General features: G+C 38.4%; 1 protein-coding gene across 2 annotated transcripts in view; it reads right to left on the bottom strand.

Moving 5' to 3' along the window:
* LOC126475178 (threonylcarbamoyladenosine tRNA methylthiotransferase) overlaps nt 1-21,693 on the bottom strand; it is a 117,434-nt gene that overhangs the window by 62,313 nt on the left and 33,428 nt on the right. Inside the window, exons 2-3 of one of the 2 annotated variants that reach the window (XM_050102811.1) lie at nt 19,976-20,264; nt 19,810-19,882 (exon numbers count right to left, since the gene is read on the bottom strand). In XM_050102811.1, the coding sequence (XP_049958768.1) occupies nt 19,810-19,882; nt 19,976-20,264 (362 nt within the window). Of the gene's footprint in view, nt 1-19,809; nt 19,900-19,975; nt 20,265-21,693 lie in introns of those variants that run through there. The other variant, XM_050102812.1, reaches the window with a different exon arrangement.

Here is a 21,693-nt window from a genome sequence, read left to right on the forward strand (position 1 = left end):
CAGCACATTAGGGACACTGTTGCTCCTGGGGTATCAGCGAGGACCATTCGCAACCGTCTCCATGAAGCTGGGCTACGGTCCCGCACACCGTTAGGCCGTCTTCCGCTCACGCCCCAACATCGTGCAGCCCGCCTCCAGTGGTGTCGCGACAGGCGTGAATAGAGGGACGAATGGAGACATGTCGTCTTCAGCGATGAGAGTCGCTTCTGCCTTGGTGCCAATGATGGTCGCATGCGTGTTTGGCGCCGTGCAGGTGAGCGCCACAATCAGGACTGCATACGACCGAGGCACACAGGGCCAACACCCGGCATCATGGTGTGGGGAGCGATCTCCTACACTGGCCGTACACCACTGGTGATCGTCGAGGGGACACTGAATAGTGCACGGTACATCCAAACCATCATCGAACCCATCGTTCTACCATTCCTAGACCGGCAAGGGAACTTGCTGTTCCAACAGGACAATGCACGTCCGCATGTATCCCGTGCCACCCAACGTGCTCTAGAAGGTGTAAGTCAACTACCCTGGCCAGCAAGATCTCCGGATCTGTCCCCCATTGAGCATGTTTGGGACTGGATGAAGCGTCGTCTCACGCGGTCTGCACGTCCAGCACGAACGCTGATCCAACTGAGGCGCCAGGTGGAAATGGCATGGCAAGCCGTTCCACAGGACTACATCTAGCATCTCTACGATCGTCTCCATGGGAGAATAGCAGCCTGCATTGCTGCGAAAGGTGGATATACACTGTACTAGTGCCGACATTGTGCATGCTCTGTTGCCTGTGGTTCTGTTAGTGTGATCATGTGATGTATCTGACCCCAGGAATGTGTCAATAAAGTTTCCCCTTCCTGGGACAATGAATTCACGGTGTTCTTATTTCAATTTCCAGGAGTGTAATTCCCTCAGCATCACCCGACTTAATTAGACTACATTCCATTATCATTGTTTTGCTTTTGTTGATGTTCATCTTATAACCTTTTTTTCAAGACACTGTCCATTCTGTTCAACTGCTCTTCCAAGTCCTTTGCTGTCTCTGACAGAATTACAATGTCATCGGCAAACCTCAAAGTTTTTATTTCTTCTCCACGGATTTTAATATCTACTCCGAACTTTTCTTTTGTTTCCTTTACTGCTTGCTCAATATACAGATTGAATAGCATCGGGGAGAGGCTACAACCCTGTCTCACTCCCTTCCCAACCACTGCTTCCCTTTAGTGCCCCTCGACTCTTATAACTGCCATCTGGTTTCTGTACAAATTGTAAATAGCCTTTCGCTCCCTGTATTTTACCCCTGCCACCTTCAGAGTTTGAAAGAGTATTCTAGTCGACATTGCCAAACGCTTTCTCTAAATCTAAAAATGCTAGAAACGTAGGTTTGCCTTCCTTTAATCTTTCTTCTAAGATAAGTCGTAGGGTCAGTACTGCCTCACGCGTTCCAACATTTCTACGGAATCCCAACTGATCTTCCCCGAGGTCCGCTTCAACCAGTTTTTCCATTTGTCTGTAAAGAATTCGTGTTCGTATTTTGCAGCTGTGTCTTATTAAACTAATAGTTCGGTAATTTTCACATCTGCCAACACCTGCTTTCTTTGGGATTGGAATTATTATATTCTTTTTGAAGTCTGAGGGAATTTCGTCTGTCTCATACAACTTGCTCACCAGATGGTAAAGTTTTGTCAGGACTGGCTCTCCCAAGGCTGTCAGTAGTTCTAATGGAATGTTGTCTACTCCCGATGTTTCGACTTAGGTCTTTCAGTGCTCTGTCAAACTCTTCACACAGTATCATATCTCCCATTTCATCTTCATCTACCTCCTCTTCCATTTCCATGATATTGTCCTCAAGAACATCGCCCATGTATAGACCCTCTATATACTCCTTCCACCTTTCTGCTTTCCCTTCTTTGCTTAGAACTGGGTTTCCATCTGAGCTCTTGATATTCATGCAAGTGGTTCTCTTTTCTCCAAAGGTCTCTTTTAATTTTCCTGTAGGCAGTATCTATCTTAACCCTAGAGAGATAGGCCTCTACATCCTTACATTTGTCCTCTAGCCATCCCTGCTTAGCCATTTTGCACTTCCTGTCGATCTCATTTTTGAGACGTTTGTATTCCTTTTTGCCTGTTTCACTTACTGCATTTTTATATTTTCTCCTTTCATCAAGTAAATTCAATATTTCTTCTGATACCCAAGGATTTCTACTAGCCCTCGTCTTTTTACCTACTTGATCCTCTGCTGCCTTCACTACTTCATCCCTCAAAGCTACCCATTCTTCTTCTACTGTATTTCTTTCCCCCATTCCTGTCAATTGTTCCCTTATGCTCTCCCTGAAACTCTGTACAACCTCTGGTTTAGTCAGTTTATCCAGGTCCCATCTCCTTAAATTCCCACCTTTTTGCAGTTTCTTCAGTTTTAATCTACAGTTCAGAACCAATAGATTGAGGTCTGAGTCCACATCTGCCCCTAGAAATGTCTTACAATTTAAAACCTGGTTTCTAAATCTCTGTCTTACTATTATATAATTTATCTGAAACCTTTTAGTATCTCCAGGGTTCTTCCATAGATACAACCTTCTTTCATGTTTCTTGAACCAAGTGTTAGCTATGATTAAGTCTGTGCAAAATTCTACCAGGTGGCTTCCTCTTTCATTTCTTACCCCCCAATCCATATTCACCTACTACGTTTCCTTCTCTCCCTTTTCCTACTCTCGAATTCCAGTCTCCCATGACTATTAAATTTTCGTCTCCCTTCACTACCTGAATAATTTCTTTTATATCATCGTACATTTCATCAATTTCTTCATCATCTGCAGAGCTAGTTGGCATATAAACTTGTACTACTGTAGATGGCGTGGGCTCCATGTCTATCTTGGCCACAATAATGTGTTCATTATGCTGTTTGTAGCAGCTTACCCGCACTTCTATTTTTTTTATTCATTATTAAACCTACTCCTGCATTACCCCTATTTGATTTTGTATTTATAACCCTGTATTCACATGACTAAAAGTCTTGTTCCTCCTGCCACCGAACTTCACTAATTCCCACTATATCTAACTTTAACCTATCCATTTCCCTTTTTAAATTTTCTACCCTACCTGCCCAATTAAGAGATCTGACATTCCACGCTCCGATCCGTATAACGTCAGTTTTCTTTCTCCTGATAACGCCGTCCTCCTGAGTAGTCCCCGCCCGGAGATCTGAATGGGGGACTATTTTACCTCCGAAATATTTTACCCAAGAGGACGCCATCATCATTTAATCATACAGTAAAGCTGCAGGCCCTTGGGAAAAATTATGGCTGTAGTTTCCCCTTGCTTTCAGCCGTTCGCAGTACCAGCACAGCAAGGCCGTTATGGTTAGTGTTACAAGGCCGGATCAGTCAATCATCCAGACTGTTGCCCCTGCTACTGAAAAGGCTGCTGCCCCTCTTCAGGAACCACACATTTGTCTGGCCTCTCAACAGATACCCCTCCGTTGTGGTTGCACCTACGGTACGGCTATCTGTGTCATTGAGGCACACAAGCCTCCCCACCAACGACAAGGTCCAATGGTTCATGGGGGGGCATTTCAATTTATTTATGATATATGTAATATTGAAAAGCCCTATGACTCAAACCTATGACCTTTGATTACTGTTCTGTACTCTTTCTGCTGTGACAATCACTTCCTGGAAACCACACTGATGTGAATTACTCATGCCATGTGCCGAAAACGCTAATTTTTCGCAAATGCTTGACTATCTGCAACTCCCACTTCTGTCACCTCCATTTCTGGCTGAGCTCAGCATATGCCACACATCTGGACAAAATTGGTTATGACATGTAGGTGCAGTCCCTTTGTAAACTGACCTTTCTGGTCTGGTTTGGCAGTCCTTATGCATGTACCTTTAGTGATGAGTTGTGGTTGTTCATAACAGTGATCCAAAGTTCTCCTTGACTGCCTACAATACTTTTGATCATCACTTGCATGTAGATTTCTTTTATAAGTTTGAGCAGCTTTTTTTGCAATTGACAAAAGCTTCACAATAGCAACTAGATTGACAAATGAGACTTGTCCCGTTGATGACGGAGAGATACAATGTCTTCAACAGCAAGCGACAACACAATGCAATCTTTGTTATGTGCGCTTGTTGGAATAGCTTCGTCAATCTGCAGCTCTGATCATTCACAGTGTACAACTGCTTGTGATATCTTCAAAAAGTCCCACACAAGAATAATGTTGAAAATGTATTTTGTTAAAACAACAAATTGGAAGGGTTGTGTTCTGTCATTGATAGTTAAGCTGGTACAACAGGTTCATGTCAGCTGGACATATTTCCCATTTGTGACTTTCAGCACAATCACTTTCTTATCAAGGAGCATTGTCTTCTTCAGCTGGAAACAATAAGCATTTGACATTACAGAAAAGTTAGCCGCTGATCATCAGATCATCTTAATAAAATAAGAGAAATCAGAGTTTGCACAGAAAGATCTACATGTTAATTTTTCAGTACACTGTTTTAAGAGTGCAACAGTACAGAAACAGTGTGAAAATGGTTTGATTAATTCTCTGCCCAGAAGAAAGTAGTTATGTAGGTGTAGACGAGTCGACTGGCACCTAGAGAGGCTCGCTGTCAACAGTGCTGTCAATGATATTTTTTGACATGTTGGTATCTTTTGTCCATGGAGGATTTTCAAACATGTTGGTCTCACCCCCATAGATGGTCACCTCCTGGAACTTGGCAGCTAAGAGAGCAGATGGTATCTCTGTATGGTGACAGGACAAGACTAGGGCACGTTAGGTAGTGCTCTCATCCAGGGTAATGTGATGGACTTCGTCCCATGTCCCACAGTTGAATGGCATACATAGAATTTTTGTGTTGATTGATATCTGGAGACAACATCGTCACTGAACACTTGTCTTCTTTTTCTGCAGTAGTATACAATGTGTCCAGGGCATCAACAGTACAAACATACTGGTTTGTTGTCATGTGTCCTCCAAATGTACATCCTTGTACAGGGTGTTATACTTGGCGAAGGAGTCAGTTGTACCTATATTGGCTGGGTGATGGGTTAATGTTTGATAGCTTCGCACAAGTCCGAACTGGCTAAATCTGTTATTACCTGTGTGTTCGACTGGTGGCAGAGATTTGTGCTACATATCAATACACCTCTTCTTCAACATTCTCTTTTATCTCCTAATGTAAGGGTTTAAGATTCATGGCTGCTATCAATTGCTTGCTTGGTCTGACAGTTCTGGCTGCCATAAACTGTTGTAGCTGTTCTCTGGAAACAATGTCATAACCACAATCAAGACCAAATGTAAAAGCTGGGTCATCACTGAAATTCAACATTTAGCAATGAAAGTGATATCTACAGGAAGGTAGCATATTAATGATGTTATTTACGGTATGTATGTATATTTAATAATTGAACACAAACACACAGACAAATTTCAAGCTTTCACAACCGTGGGTTGCGAAAGCTTGAAATTTGTGTGTGTGTTTGTGTGTTTTTTGTCTCTATCAACATACCAACGCTTTCGTTTGGTAAGTTACAGCATCTTTGTTTTTAGATATATTTTTCCCACGTGGAATGTTTCCCTCTATTATCTTCATATTTAATAATTGAGTTATATGTAACTCTAATGTGCTGTAGATTGTTCTGTTGTTCCGAATTATACGCACAGCAAGTAACGTTCTTGAATGTAACAAATAATCTTGAATGCTGACACTTATTGAAGTCATTGACACACATAGTAGGGTATAGTAATGTCATGCTACAATGATGTATTGTGCTCACTGCAGTCGTCCTTACTTATCTTGATCTAAAGATGCACTGTATCATGTGCAAAGCTCTGTGTGCAGCTGTTTGAAAAGAGCAACCAGCCAATCATGCCATGTCATTTTAGTGTCCTCTGACGGTGTGTATGTATGACGTCACCCGCAGCGAACAGCGAGTGATGGAAGAGCGATGCTCGCCTGGTGGCATGCTTTTGTAGGTTAGAAAATTTAAAAAGGGAAATGGATAGGTTAAAGTTAGATATAGTGGGAATTAGTGAAGTTCGGTGGCAGAAAGAACAAGACTTTTGGTCTGGTGATTACAGGGTTATAAATAAAAAATCAAATAGGGGTAATGCAGGAGTAGGTTTAATAATGAATAAAAAAATAGGAGACCGGGTTAGCTACTACAAACAGCATAGTGAACGCATTATTGTGGCCAAGTTGGACACGAAGCCCACGCCCACTACAGTAGTACAAGTTTATATGCCAACTAGCTCTGCAGATGATGAAGAAATTGATGAAATGTATGACGAGATAAAAGAAATTATTCAGGTAGTGAAGGGAGACGAAAATTTAATAGTCATGGGTGACTGGAATTCGTCAGTAGGAAAAGGGAGAGAAGGAAACATAGTAGGTGAATATGGATTGGGGGGAAGAAATGAAAGAGGAAGCCGCCTTGTAGAATTTTGCACAGAGCATAACTTAATCATAACTAACACTTGGTTCAAGAATCATAAAAGAAGGTTGTATACCTGGAAGAATCCTGGAGATACTAAAAGGTATCAGATAGATTACATACTGGTAAGACAGACATTTAGGAACCAGGTTTTAAATTGTAAGACATTTCCGGGGGCAGATGTGGATTCTGACCACAATCTATTGGTTATGAACTGCAGATTGAAACTGAAGAAACTGCAAAAAGGTGGGAATTTAAGGAGATGGGACCTGGATAAACTGACTAAACCAGAGGTTGTACAGAGTTTCAGGGAGAGCATAAGGGAACAATTGACAGGAATGGGGGAAAGAAATACAGTAGAAGAAGAATGGGTAGCTTTGAGGGATGAAGTAGTGAAGGCAGCAGACAATCAAGTAGGTAAAAAGACGAGGGCTAATAGAAATCCTTGGGTAACAGAAGAAATATTGAATTTAATTAATGAAAGGAGAAAATATAAAAATGCAGTAAATGAAGCAGGCAAAAAGGAATACAAACGTCTCAAAAATGAGATTGACAGGAAGTGCAAAATGGCTAAGCAGGGATGGCTAGAGGACAAATGTAAGGATGTAGAGGCTTGTCTCACTAGGGGTAAGATAGATACTGCCTACAGGAAAATTAAAGAGACCTTTGGAGAGAAGAGAACCACTTGTATGAATATAAAGAGCTCAGATGGAAACCCAGTTCTAAGCAAAGAAGGGAAGGCAGAAAGGTGGAAGGAGTATATAGAGGGTTTATACAAGGGCAATGTACTTGAGGACAATATTATGGAAATGGAAGAGGATGTAGATGAAGACGAAATGGGAGATAAGATACTGCGTGAAGAGTTTGACAGAGCACTGAAAGATCTGAGTCGAAACAAGGCCCTAGGAGTAGACAACATTCCATTAGAACTACTGATGGCTTTGGGAGAGCCAGTCATGGCAAAACTCTACCATCTGGTGAGCAAGATGTATGAGACAGGCGAAATACCCTCAATCCCAAAGAAAGCAGGTGTTGACAGATGTGAAAATTACCAAACTATCAGTTTAATAAGTCACAGCTGCAAAATACTAACGCGAATTCTTTACAGACGAATGGAAAAACTGGTAGAAGCGGACCTCAGCGAAGATCAGTTTGGATTCCGTAGAAATGTTGGAACACGTGAGGCAATACTAACCTTACGACTTATCTTGGAAGAAAGATTAAGAAAAGGCAAACCTACGTTTCTAGCATTTGTAGACTTAGAGAAAGCTTTTGACAATGTTAACTGGAACACTTTCTTTCAAATTCTGAAGGTGGCAGGGGTAAAATACAGGGAGCGAAAGGCTATTTACAATTTGTACAGGAACCAGATGGCAGTTATAAGAGTCGAGGGGCATGAAAGGGCAGCAGTGGTTGGGAAAGGAGTGAGACAGGGTTGTAGCCTCTCCTCGATGTTATTCAATCTGTATATTGAGCAAGCAGTAAAGGAAACAAAAGAAAAATTCGGAGTAGGTATTAAAATTCATGGAGAAGAAGTAAAAACTTTGAGGTTCGCCGATGACATTGTAATTCTGTCAGAGACAGCAAAGGACTTGGCAGAGCAGTTGAATGGAATGGACAGTGTCTTGAAAGGAGGATATAAGATGAACATCAACAAAAGCAAAACGAGGATAATGGAATGTAGTCAAATTAAATCGGGTGATGCTGAGGGGATTAGATTAGGAAATGAGACACTTAAAGTAGTAAAGGAATTTTGCAATTTAGGGAGTAAAATAACTGATGATGGTCGAAGTAGAGAGGATATAAAATGTAGACTGGCAATGGCAAGGAAATCGTTTCTGAAGAAGAAAAATTTGTTAATTTCGAGTGTAGATTTAAGTGTCAGGAAGTCGTTTCTCAAATTATTTGTATGGAGTGTAGCCATGTATGGAAGTGAAACATGGACGATAAATAGTTCGGACAGGAGGAGAATAGAAGCTTTCGAAATGTGGTGCTACAGAAGAATGCTGAAGATTAGATGGGTAGATCACATAACTAATGAGGAGGTATTGAATAGAATTGGGGAGAAGAGGAGTTTGTGGCACAACTTGACGAGAAGAAGGGACCGGTTGGTAGGACATGTTCTGAGGCATCAAGGGATCACAAATTTAGCATTGGAGGGCAGCGTGGAGGGTAAAAATCATAGAGGGAGACCAAGGGATGAATACACTAAGCAGATTCAGAAGGATGTAGGTTGCAGTAGGTACTGGGAGATGAAGAAGCTTGCACAGGATAGAGTAGCATGGAGAGCTGCATCAAACCAGTCTCAGGACTGAAGACCACAACAACAAAAAATCCACAAATATTAGAAATTTTGAGAAACTTCAAAAAATGATAAATATTAAATAAGAGATAATTATTGGTGATCAGCTTGAACTATCAACCCGCAGCGTGTGCCAACCATGTTAAATACTACACCCCAGTGCATGCACCACAGCTTGCAGTTATATATGTTGTGAGCAGGACCTTAGTCTCGCACAACATGTGGAGGTTGCTGTGAATAAGGATAAATGACTGACATTGCCCTCATGGACAATGGCTGTGACAGTGTCAACCTAAACAACTTATGTAAAACGTGTATCAAACAACAACCAGTGCACTAATGCATAGATGCATACAGTGCTTTTGTCACTTTAGCTTATCTGTGGATGGTGTCGAAGTAAATCTGATAATATGGAAACACATTTTAGATGGGAGGAGTAAAGCAACGGTAGCCAGATCATTATTGAAGCAGAAGTGCCATTATTTTTGTATGGTAGAGCCCAAGTGTGACATAACTGAAGAGGCTTTTTTAAAGTTTTGTTATATGACTCATGAAGGCAACTACACATAGAAAGTAAATGTGGAATTTTAATTTATTCATGTATAACTCGAATAGCTTCACCACTGACATAGCTAAATAAATAATCTATTAAGTTTAGTATCCTATTCAATTTATGTTCTCGCTGTAGTGAGCCAACCTGGTTAATCAATGGTTTTTGAGCTAAAACTTGTTTTTGTGGCTAATTTCAACTTTTAACTATAAATGGCTACTTACAATGCAGCATGAGAGCGGGTTGAAAAATATTATATCTCAATTTTGTACGTGAACACTCTTGTAGCTTTTTAAATAAAACAAACTTTATTAACATTCTAAATCTTTATTCTTCATGCCTACATATTTATTTCTCAACATATTCACCCTGACGACGATCTCACTTCTACCAATGAGAGTCCACTTTGTTGACACCATCACTGTAGAATGTGTCACTCTGTTAATGGAGCCACAACCTTACCTTTGCTGGTACTGCTTCATCGCTATCAAAGTGAAGTCCTCGAAAGTGTGCTTTAGATTTTGGAAAGAGAACCCAAGGCACTAGATTGTTGCAGATGTCACAGCATTCATGTGTGGTCTGGTAGTTCCATGCAGAACTCTTCAACTTTGAAACTCAGTTACAGCACACTGTTTCTCAAACATCATCAAAGTTACATTACACACTGGCATGTTACACACTACAATTCAAAGCCCTATAGTGGTAGACAGCTGCAAATATATACACAGGAAAAATACTTTATTTGTTTTATTTAAAAAGCTTTATGACTTATCACATAAAAAAGTCAAAAGCTTTACTTTTCAGTACACCTTCTCATATTTTCGCTTATGAATAGTATGGCAGCCGGATTGGAGGCTTCAAGAATGAAACAAATTAAAATGGATCTGGAAATTTATGAACAATATGTCACCACTTTCCAAATTTATACATAGTGGTGATACCTAATGACACTGCTTTACTGATGTCTGGCAAAGAGCCCAACGAAGCAAGGCATTTATGACCAGTCACCCAGCTGTGCCATTTCTTCAAAGTTATTGAAAAAATGGTATTCAACTGCATCTTCCATCTTCACTGGTATGTACATACTTCCCAACAAGCTGGAGGCTGACTAAATCGTCATGTTGTGAACTAGATCTTAATCTCAGATAAGACATGGAGGATGCTATGAATGAGGATAAATGACGGACACTGCCTTCGTAGGCACTTTTTATGACAGCATCAACCATTAACAACTTATGTAATAAGTGTCTCAAACAAGAAAGGTATATTTGATGAAATTTGATGACTTCATCCTGCAGAAACAACACTCCCACATTTCACTCTACGATAAGAGCAGCCACTGTGGTGAAACAAATTTTAACCACTGTCTCATCAGTATTCTCATTGCCCAATGTGGACAAGTGAGAAGACATAATGGTGTAGTTACTGACTTATAATGCAAATGAGTTAATGATTATTTGAAACAACTTTATCTATCATTATTGCTAGTACAAAAATGTTTATTTTCTTATTTTGAATGACAAGAACAGAAGCGCTGTAATATAACACAACCAACATCTTCATCATTGCAGTCAGAGAGAATAAGCCAACCATCACTACTTCACAATGAATGCCAGTGAATTGAAGAAGATCCTACCACATGTCAAACTGTTAACGTATACAATTGACATATCACAGACATTAAGTGTAACAAAACATGAAAAGGTGAAAAATTTATTTGTTGCCTACCCAGTCTTGAAGTATTACTGAATTTATAAATTTGTGGATGAAGACAGCAAGTCAAATTTACTGGATGTTTAATTGAATTTATCAGATTAACAGAAAATTTTCTATCAAGTTTGAATTTTACAAAAATGTAGTCATTAGACCTGAGATAATTTATAACTTGCAGCAAAAAGTCGAGCAATATCCAGCAATTTTACAAGGAAAAAAAGAGAGCAATTTTCTCCAGTTTACCCTCTCTTTACAAACAAACTTGATGAACGAATTTAAAGAGGATATAATTAAACATCATTAAAATTTTGGCTGCAACTTACGATCTGGTTACAAGAATTCCGAACACGCTCCAACAGATTAATTGAAAGTCATAAATACCCAACCTTCATTCATCAAACCCAGGAGACTGTAGCACCACACCGTTAGAGGATTCAGAAGCATGGTCTAGCTCAAGATAGAGATTTTGTCCCCTTCTCTGTGACATATACACCTATCAGTTCATTTGGAAGTCAAGCAACTGACCTGCACTCAGTAGCATATTGGCTGCACTTGATGACATATTTAAAAAATTAGAGAATAATATGAGCTGATTCCTGGAAGAACTCTCAACATACTATGAGCATAACCATAAGCATACGAAGTCAAACACCACAAAAAGCAGAATATGTTCTCTTCACTTAAGAAACAAACCAGCTTGGAGAAAACGGAAGATAAAACAGAAACAATATGGAGCGAATCTTATGAGATCACCTCCAAGAGTACATCGAGTCAAGTTACAGATCATACTTAAAACATTTCAATTTATTATTATTATTTTTTTCCTTTCTCTATGGCACCCAAAACACCACCAAGCTATGACACCAAAGCATAACTGACCCCCTTCACACCAGGTGGAGATCCTCAATTGTCATCGTGCTTTGCCGATGTCCTGTGCCTGCGCTTCATTCATCATTTCTGCATATATCAACCTAAAGTGCATAAAGCTACATGCTCGCTCCCTACAAACTACCTAAAAAACGTTTCCTTCTTTCATGAGCATGTTTCGTCGGCCTAAGAGTATAACATTGGAACATGTTATTCTGGAGAATCTTGTGTTACATTTGATAGTGTCTAATAAAACTCGAAAGAACTTTGTCTTTCAAACAAAAATGTCTAGGTGGTTGAAGAACACTGTCATATGGAAACTATGTTAAACAAAAATGTCTAGATGGTTGAAGAACACTGTCATATGGAAACTATGTTGATCTAAATGGAACACAGGTATCTGCCGTTGATTAGCCATGACACTCTGTTCACCTGTTGTCTGCAGCAATTCCACCTAAGGCAAGCAGATTTACTGTTAAATAGACTTGGTTTATTGTGTCAGGTATTTGAGAACTGGCCTTAATGAGATGATTTACTATCTAATAGGCTATACTGTAACTCCTACAAGGGTAGTTGTAGCAGCAGAAGTTGAACAGAGAAAGTATGTCATCACGGATGGGAGCCACTGTGATACATTGGTTTTTATGTTCTGTCAAAATCATATCCGCAGTTTGGTTTACTATTAGTCTTATTAAATAATTCTGAAAGTGCAGCTGGACACTGAAAATAAACAAATACTTTTAGTCCACATTTTGAAAACTCCTAAAAATGATAAATACAGAATTTTACCAATATTTCTTCTTATTAAAAAGTTATATCACAGGTGAAAAGATCGCTAACTAATCAAGGAGTACTTAATGCTCAAACTACAGTCTGCAGCTTTGCAAGATTCTGCAAACAGTTATTGAGATGGCTTGAAATGGCAGAGAAATAATTTCTCTAAGCCTCTGAGAGCAGATAGATATTGCACGTCAAGTCAATCATTATCATTACATATGACATATAAATGATACAAATGATGCTGGTGTACCATGTAATTTCCTACACGCATAGTACAGAGGTTTATGCAGCACATATTTAAACACATGTGCAAAACCATCACATAGAGCACTCCAAATATAAATCCCATGGACCATTAATCCAAAATCTGATATGAGTACATCAGTTCGTATAAATCTGTCACCACCAATATTAACACTGATTGACAACAAATAGATGAAAATAGCTACCACTAGCTATCATGGATTGTAACAGCGGACAGATAAATCATAGTACAGCAACTTACTCAGAAACTCTTATGGTCAAAACAGTTATAAAATATAAAACCACCTTTTTGCTATGATATAAAGGAAACACACAAATTTTCATTTGGTACAGGGATTCATATTGGCATACCAAAACTGTCACATGACATTCAAATGTGGGGAAAAAACTTGGAGCAATGTTTGTGTGGGAAGAAATGAGACTCCTTGTATGGCTACAATTAGCATTCAAAGGCAAGTGATACAAAGACTTGGTATTTCATGTGCAAATCTTTGCCTGCCTATAGCACCATACTGGAAAATTGCACTTTCAACGTGACAGTGCATCATCCTGTCATTCATGTACTATGTCTAGAGAGGCTCAATGAACACTACACAGACATTATGGTATTTGCTTTCTAACCTATACCTGCAGATGTCAATCCTATTGAACAAATCTGTGATATCACTGAGAGGGTTATGTGCAATTTAGATACTGCTACAACCACCTCAGTCAACAGGGTTCAGCTGTTGAGCACTGGCATTCAGCATATATGTTCAGTCATTCCAGTGTTTTGTGGAATCAATTCTATAATATGTCTCTGCTGTCACAATGTAATAGTGTATGCTACAGCTTATTAGGTATGTGTTTGTATCTGATGGAAACAATTGCATAAATAAAGAGTAAATGTACCACATGGTGGAAAGTTTCAAATATTAATATACAATGTCAGTGACAGACAGAGGAATGAAAGACAATTGTGGAAGCAAACTGAGATGCTGAATGCGCAGATTTATCAGTGAAACTACGTCAAGAAGCTCATCATCCTTGATGAAATTGTTGTGGAATTTAACATGAGTCACTAATCATCACACAGTAACATATTTGTGAATTTTTGCTAGAGACAACTGTGTAACTGATGGGTGCCAAGGTAGCTTTTCAAATGTGCATAGCACATAATGTCTCAAAACTACCTGGACCATTAAGAAATGCTTTCCTCCATTCAATTGTGAAAGGAAATGAATTTGGACACTAAATACTAAATGACAATGTTGTTGTTGTGGTCTTCAGTCCTGAGGCTGGTTTGATGCAGCTCTCCATGCTACTCTATCCTGTGCAAGCTTCTTCATCTCCCAGTACTTACTGCAATGGCAATACTTATTGGTTTTTTGATTACGAAATCAAGCCAAATTTAAAAGCAACTTGGCAGTATGAGCCCACTTTTCAGTATGATGCTGTGCCCCCTTTGGCCTGATGATGACGATTGGTTTGTGGGGCATTCAACTGCGTGGGAATCATCGCCCGTACAAAGTCCCAATTTTTTCACAGTCCAATCTAGCCACTCTCATAAATGATGAGGATGATGATAAAACGATGAGGACAACACAAACACCAAGTCTTCGGGCAGAGAAACGACTTAAAAAAGTGAAAACAAAAGGAAACAAAACACAAACATTCAACACAAACCAAAAGAGATTTTACCAGACAATAGATAACACACACATTAAAATAGACAATCCACCAAACATAACAGACATGGAACACTTCTGGAGCAACATATGGTCAAACCCGGCACAACATGACAGACATGCACGGTGGATACAAGCAGAAACAGACACATACAAGATGATACCACAAATGCCTGAAGTGATAATTTTGAAGCATGAAGTCACCCGAGCAATTAATTCTACGCACAATTGGAAAGCCCCTGGAAAAGATAAAATAGTAAATTTCTGGCTAAGGAAGATCACCTCAACACATTCACATCTAACTAAATTATTTAACAGTTATATTGCAGACCCATACACATACACATCCCTGATACACTTACACATGGAATAACTTATCTGAAACCTAAAGATCAAGCAGACACAGCAAACCCAGCTAAATATCGCCCCATAACATGCCTACCAACAATATACAAAATATTAACTTCAGTCATTACACAGAAATTAATGACACATACAGCACGGAACAAAATTATAAATGAAGAACAAAAAGGCTGCTGCAAAGGAGCACGAGGATGTAAAGAGCAACTGATAATAGATACAGAGGTGACATATCAAGCTAAAACTAAACAAAGGACACTACACTACGCATACATTGATTACCAAAAAGCTTTTGATAGTGTACCCCACTCATGGTTACTATAAATATTGGAAATATACAAAGTAGATCCTAAATTGATACAGTTCCTAAACATAGTAATATCCAAACAAATTCAAATAATATCACATCACAGCCAATACAGATTAAGCGTGGAATATACCAAGGAGACTCATTAAGTCCTTTCTGGTTCTGCCTTGCTCTGAACCCATTATCCAACATGCTAAACAATACAAATTATGGATAAAATATTACTGAAACATACCAACACAAAATCACACATTTGCTATACATGGATGATCTAAAACTACTGGCAGCAACAAATCAACAACTCAACCAATTACTAAAGATAACAGAAGTATTCAGCAATGATATAAATATGGCTTTAGGAACAGACGAATGTAAGAAAAATAGCATAGTCAAGGGAAAACACACTAAACAAGAAGATTACATATTGGATAACCACAAACAGATGCCTATAAATATCTAGGATACAGGCAAAAAATAGGAATAGATAATACAAATATTAAAGAAGAACTAAAAGAAAAATATAGACAAAGACTAACAAAAATACTGAAAACAGAATTGACAGCAAGAAGCAAGACAAAAGCTATAAATACTTATGCTATACCAATATTGACCTACTCATTTGGAGTAGTGAACTGGAGTAACACAGACCTAGAAGCACTCAATACACTTACACGATCACAATGCCACAAATATAGAATACATCACATACATTCAGCAACAGAAAGATTCACATTAAGCAGAAAGGAAAGAGGAAGGGGATTTATCGACATAAAAAACCTACATTATGGACAGGTAGACAATTTAAGAAAATTCTTTATAAAACAAGCAGAAACCAGCAAAATACACAAAGCAATCACTCATATAAATACATCGGCTACACCATTGCAATTTCATAACCACTTCTACAACCCTTCAGATCACATAACATCAACAGATACGAAGAAAGTAGATTGGAAAAAGAAAACACTACATGGCAAGCACCCGTATCATCTAACACAGCCACACATAGATCAAGACGCATCCAACACATGGCTAAGAAAAGGCAATATATACAGTGAGATGGAAGGATTCACGATTGCAATACAGGATCAAACAATAATCACCAGATATTACAGCAAGCATATTATTAAAGATCCCAATACCATAACAGATAAATGCAGACTTTGCAAACAACTAATAGAAACAGTAGAGCACATCACAAGTGGATGTACAATACTAGCAAATACAGAATACACCATAAGACATGACAATGTAGCAAAAATAATACATCAACAACTTGCTATACAACATAAACTAACACATTCCCACATACAAATATGCACCACAAAATGTACTAGAGAATGATGAATACAAATTATACTGGAACAGAACCATTATAACAGATAAAACAACACCACATAACAAACCTGACTTCATACTCACCAATAAAAAGAAGAAATTAACACAACTAATCGAAATATAATACAACAAATATACAGAAGAAAACAGGAGAAAAAATTGAAAAATACATCCAACTGGCTGAGGAAGTAAAGTACATGTGGCATCAGGATAAAGTTGACATTATACCAATTATACTATCAACTACAAGAGTCATACCACACAATATCCACCAATACATCAATGCAATACAGCTACACCCAAACATATATATACAACTACAGAAATCTGTAATTATTGATACATGTTCAATTACCCGAAAGTTCCTAAATGCAATGTAACATATACCATACAGTTAAAAGGAAGTCATGCTTGATCAAGGTCCGCATCACTTTCCATTTTTAACCAGACATAACGTCTGAGAAAGGAAAGACTAATGCATGCTGGCAGCTGTAGTACCTGTCACAGAGGACTTCAACTCCAATAATTTACATGACAATTGAGGGCGTTTACACATATGAAGTTACAATGACATTCGACTATGTCCTCTGGGGGCTTCACTTTTTTTATGAGGCAGTGAACATTACAAACATCTTCTAACAAAACAAGAGTGAAAAATCAATGTATGTTGCCTGGTATGTATTTGTAAAGTTCACTGTAGGTCATTAGCAAAAAAAAAAAAAGTATGATGTCTCAATAAATATAAGGATATGTTACAACGTTTTCCAGATTATACATGTAGGAAAATGATTCACAGAAGACCAATTCCAGATTTTTTCTTCTTCATTTCAACAAAAGTTGAATACTTGCAGCTCTAGAAAGTGGGTTATCCAGAGCAGACAGCTGAATTCTGGTGATGGACAGGTTCATGTTAGATTTCCCACATGCTGCCTATCCCTTGTCATTTGTAGTGGTGTGCCCACGATGCTAATACTCCCTGAGATAAAAAATTTCACAATACAAAAGAGTTGCTACACAAATTAGTAGAAAATTCATGTTCATATAGATATTGAGGGAAAATGCAAAACTGTAAATTTTTGTGGCCAATGAACGAACGTGTGATGTTGCAGCGCAATACCAGGGCATAAAGTCTTTGCGAAAGTCATTCCATGTACTCACTTGGACAGTAACTATGGCTCACAGGCAGGCGCATGAACAATATATGCAGATGTCAGCATTTGAGAAAGGACGTGTAGAGGCTCAAAGAAGCCAGTTCGAGCAATCGGCGCATACTTGAATCTGACTAGGAATGATGCCACTACTTGACAATATTGGCAGGAATGGGTGAACCATGGCTGAACACAGCATCAAGAAGGAAGCAATCGACCTAGAGAGAGGACAGAAAGATACAGCTATTATTTGTCTTCACACTTGGCAAACCCTACCTCGACCTGCAAGATTGCTGGGTCCCTCCCCAAATGAGAATGTTTGGAACATTATGGACAGGTCCTTCCAACCAGTTTGGGATTCTGATGATCTAACACGCCAACTGGACAGAATATGGCACAATATCTGTCAAATAGACATCCAAAAACTCTATAAATGCCAAGTTGAATAACTGCTTCCCATTAGGGTCAGAGGTGGACCAATGCATTATTGACTTGCTTTTTCTCTTGAATAAATTTTCTAAAACTGGTATCATTTGTTTGTCTGCACATGTAAATAACATCTACCAATGTCCTTTCCATTCAGATAATTCCTTCATGATGGCTCCTTTTTGGCTTGGAGATATTTCACTCTGTTGGGCAAACAGATTTGGATTTTAAGATAGTTAAAATTAGCCTTGGCATATTCAGCTAACTCTGATGTTTTGAAACAGGGCATAAATGCATCTATTTTCTCAAGCTTAGTATTAACCACTTGGTTATTTCTTATGTCAATAACACCTTCTTCTTCTTCTTCTCATTCATATTTTAACTCCTGAAAATCCACCCCCACCAGGTCTCTGCATAACATGACACCCTACTGAAATTCATGGTTTTATGAAGCTCCGTAGTTATCACATATTTATCCAGCAATTTTTGATTTCATAACCATGTGGCTTACTTAGATGAAGAGACTTCTATAACTAGTACCATTTTTTAAGTTATTTTAATGACTTGGTGGTTTCTGCTGTATTCTGCAAAAATTTTTAAACATGGGAATGTAAGAATTTTTTTTCAAAGGATCCTCTGCACAATTCACTATAAGGAAGACAACTTTTAACACAGTATACATTCTGTTAAAAGTTCATGGATTTCTTCAGCACTGTCATTCTCAGAGAACTATTATCAGCTCCCAGCTACTTTTTGTAAATTTATTATCTTTGGTTTATTTAAGTTTTTGGTTGTGTGTTTCTGCCTAAGGCATAGTAGACTAAATATAGAGTAGGGACACTTACTACATTTCATGTGCAGCATTAATTAACACTGCACGGTTTGATCCTATTGCACACACTTGTATTGTTGTTTAGCTACTGAAGTAAACTTGGAACCTAGAGATTATTTTAAATTTTAGCTGTTTTATGTTCAAAACACGAGTATAATAATCCTGTACTGAAGACAACCACATGTACGAGTTAAATCATTGTTTACTTACACTCACATAAGATCACTGTGAGAGTGTAATCATCATACGCAAAATAACAGCTACAGATAGATGAAAGGTAGTGATCATTGTCCAGTTAATTCAACTCTCTGTTACCCTTCTGCAATAGTGTAATGTGGTCAGTGAACATGTGCACAATTTAAACTTGTTGGTTACATTATTTAACTTGCAACTCATCTCTCTTTACTTACCATTAACATTGCCAGAAACTAATTATTCTGGGTACAAACTGTCTATTCAATGAACATTTCAAAGGTAGGGTCCTCATAAAACAATGAGACTTCTAAAAGCACCAGTATACTCCTCTAACTTTGAACTGAAATATCAAGGAAGAAAACTATGACTGCATAGCACAGGGACACAAGATGTGATCTCAGTTAAATCCATTATTGCTCTCAGACCTCATAACTTATTCAGTATCCATTTCTGAAAGTTGTTGATAATGTTTCAGCACTTGTTACACTAAATTTGTAGTTTTAGTTATGTCTCCCAGTCTGCTGTTGCTAAGATAGTTTTTCCATGAAAATTTCTGAGGATACTACTGAATAATGCATGTAAACTTTCAGTCTGCAGCATCTTAACCACTATATACATTAGAACTCACCGAAAATGATCCTCTGCTGGACTTTTTACTGTGCAGCTATTCAGCAGCCACAAATCAGCCTCCATCTTATTATCTGTGAAGGTTCAATAACTATATTATCTTTGGAAACACTGCAAAACAACAAGAATGGTAAAGAAGGTGGATCTGAATAATGTAAGGAAATAACCTGTTAAGTGATATCCATATGCAGCTAGTTGCCCAGCCATATATTCACTATCGGAACTGTTGTGTGTACATCCCCATGTCTTCAAATATATAGTCTGTGTGCCTGGGATGACACTATCAAGATGCGTATCAGGCTTTCGTTCTTCTTTGACAGGTGGTTGTACTTTTGTTCTCTTGCGTGCACGTAGAGTTACTGAGCTCTTATTACTATACCGTTCCTTAGGAGTAATGTCTTGTGATGAAATTAAATCTTCTATGTCATCTATGATTTCAAAACATGGGGCAGGCATCTGAAAAATAATTTCAAGAAAATGAAATTATAGCATTGTTTTTAAATTACAAAATAAATGCATTCACTGCATTAGTATAAAAAGCAACCTTAAAAAATGAAATTTTTCAGAGAATAATTGTACGATATAATGTTTTTTGAGTGAATTATAAATATGAGCCTACCACAACAGGCTGGACATCTATTATACAGTTGCTCTCCAGCAGAGGCAAAGCACAAGCTCTGTGTATTCTTTGTTTTTATTTCCAGACAAGAATTTTGCAACCGAAAAGACAGAAAAAAGAACAACTTGAGTGCAAGCAGGTTGTCTAGCTGTTAGGATGCTGTGCTTGGAACTGTCAATGTACATTCTTGTGGCTGCCCCTCAAACTACACTAACTCTCCTTTTCTATCAGGACAACAACAAAGACGCATACTCCAGTACAAGAAATTAATTTTAATACTTTTCATGAATTGGAACATGCCAGGCAGGTAACGGAACACTCTTGGTTCAGTTCTTGACACCAGCATATACAACTTCAACATATATTTTTTAACAAAGACCAACCCATGTCTTGCATCCATTCTATTACCATATTCACTGTTCGCCTGACATGTGACACCCATGGCCGGCCGAGGTGGCCCAGTGGTTCTAGGCGTTACAGTCTGGAACCGCATGACCACTATGGTCGCAGGTTTGAATCCTGCCTCGGAAATGGATGTGTGTGATGTCCTTAGGTTAATTAGTTCTCTAAGTTCTAGGGGACTGATGACCTCAGAAGTTAAGTCCCATAGTGCTCAGAGCCAGTTGAACCATTTTTGTGACATCCAGCAATCACCTTGTGTCAAGACAGACTTACTCTTATGGGCACCATTTAATAATAGCAGTTTAATAAAATTCGTGACAATGCCGTAGACTGTTTCACCATCATGGACAGATATGTGTCTATAACAAATATCTGCCAAAAGAACTCCAAGTCCGTTAACTTAGAATTGAAACTATCCTACCACTAGGGTCATTAACCCATCACATCAAATGATGAGTTGTAGTTGCAGAAGAAAAATAAGTGAAAGTGCATGGCAGTGTAAAAACTGTTGTGTTACTCTACAATTAGAAGAATGTCCTGAGGTCTACCACACCCAACGATCAGAGTAGCTGATATGTAGTGAATCTCATTTCACAGTACCCTGTAGGGGTATTTCAATATGACATCATTGGGTTAAGTTACCACTTTCTGGGATCTAAAATACAAACGGCAAACATAAATGTTAATATCATGATTTCTTTTACTCTGCTGTTAGAAGCTGCATCAATAATTAATTATCATTGAACTACTATAATTATTACAGTTTACTCAATTTAAATTAAGCTTGACAATACTACTTTGAAACATCTACTGTTTCATTATTTGTATTAAAAAGCTGCTGTTTATTTTGTACTGGTAGCTTAA

Source organism: Schistocerca serialis, chromosome 4 (genome assembly GCF_023864345.2).
Source record: "Schistocerca serialis cubense isolate TAMUIC-IGC-003099 chromosome 4, iqSchSeri2.2, whole genome shotgun sequence".
Lineage (NCBI taxonomy): Eukaryota > Metazoa > Arthropoda > Insecta > Orthoptera > Acrididae > Schistocerca > Schistocerca serialis.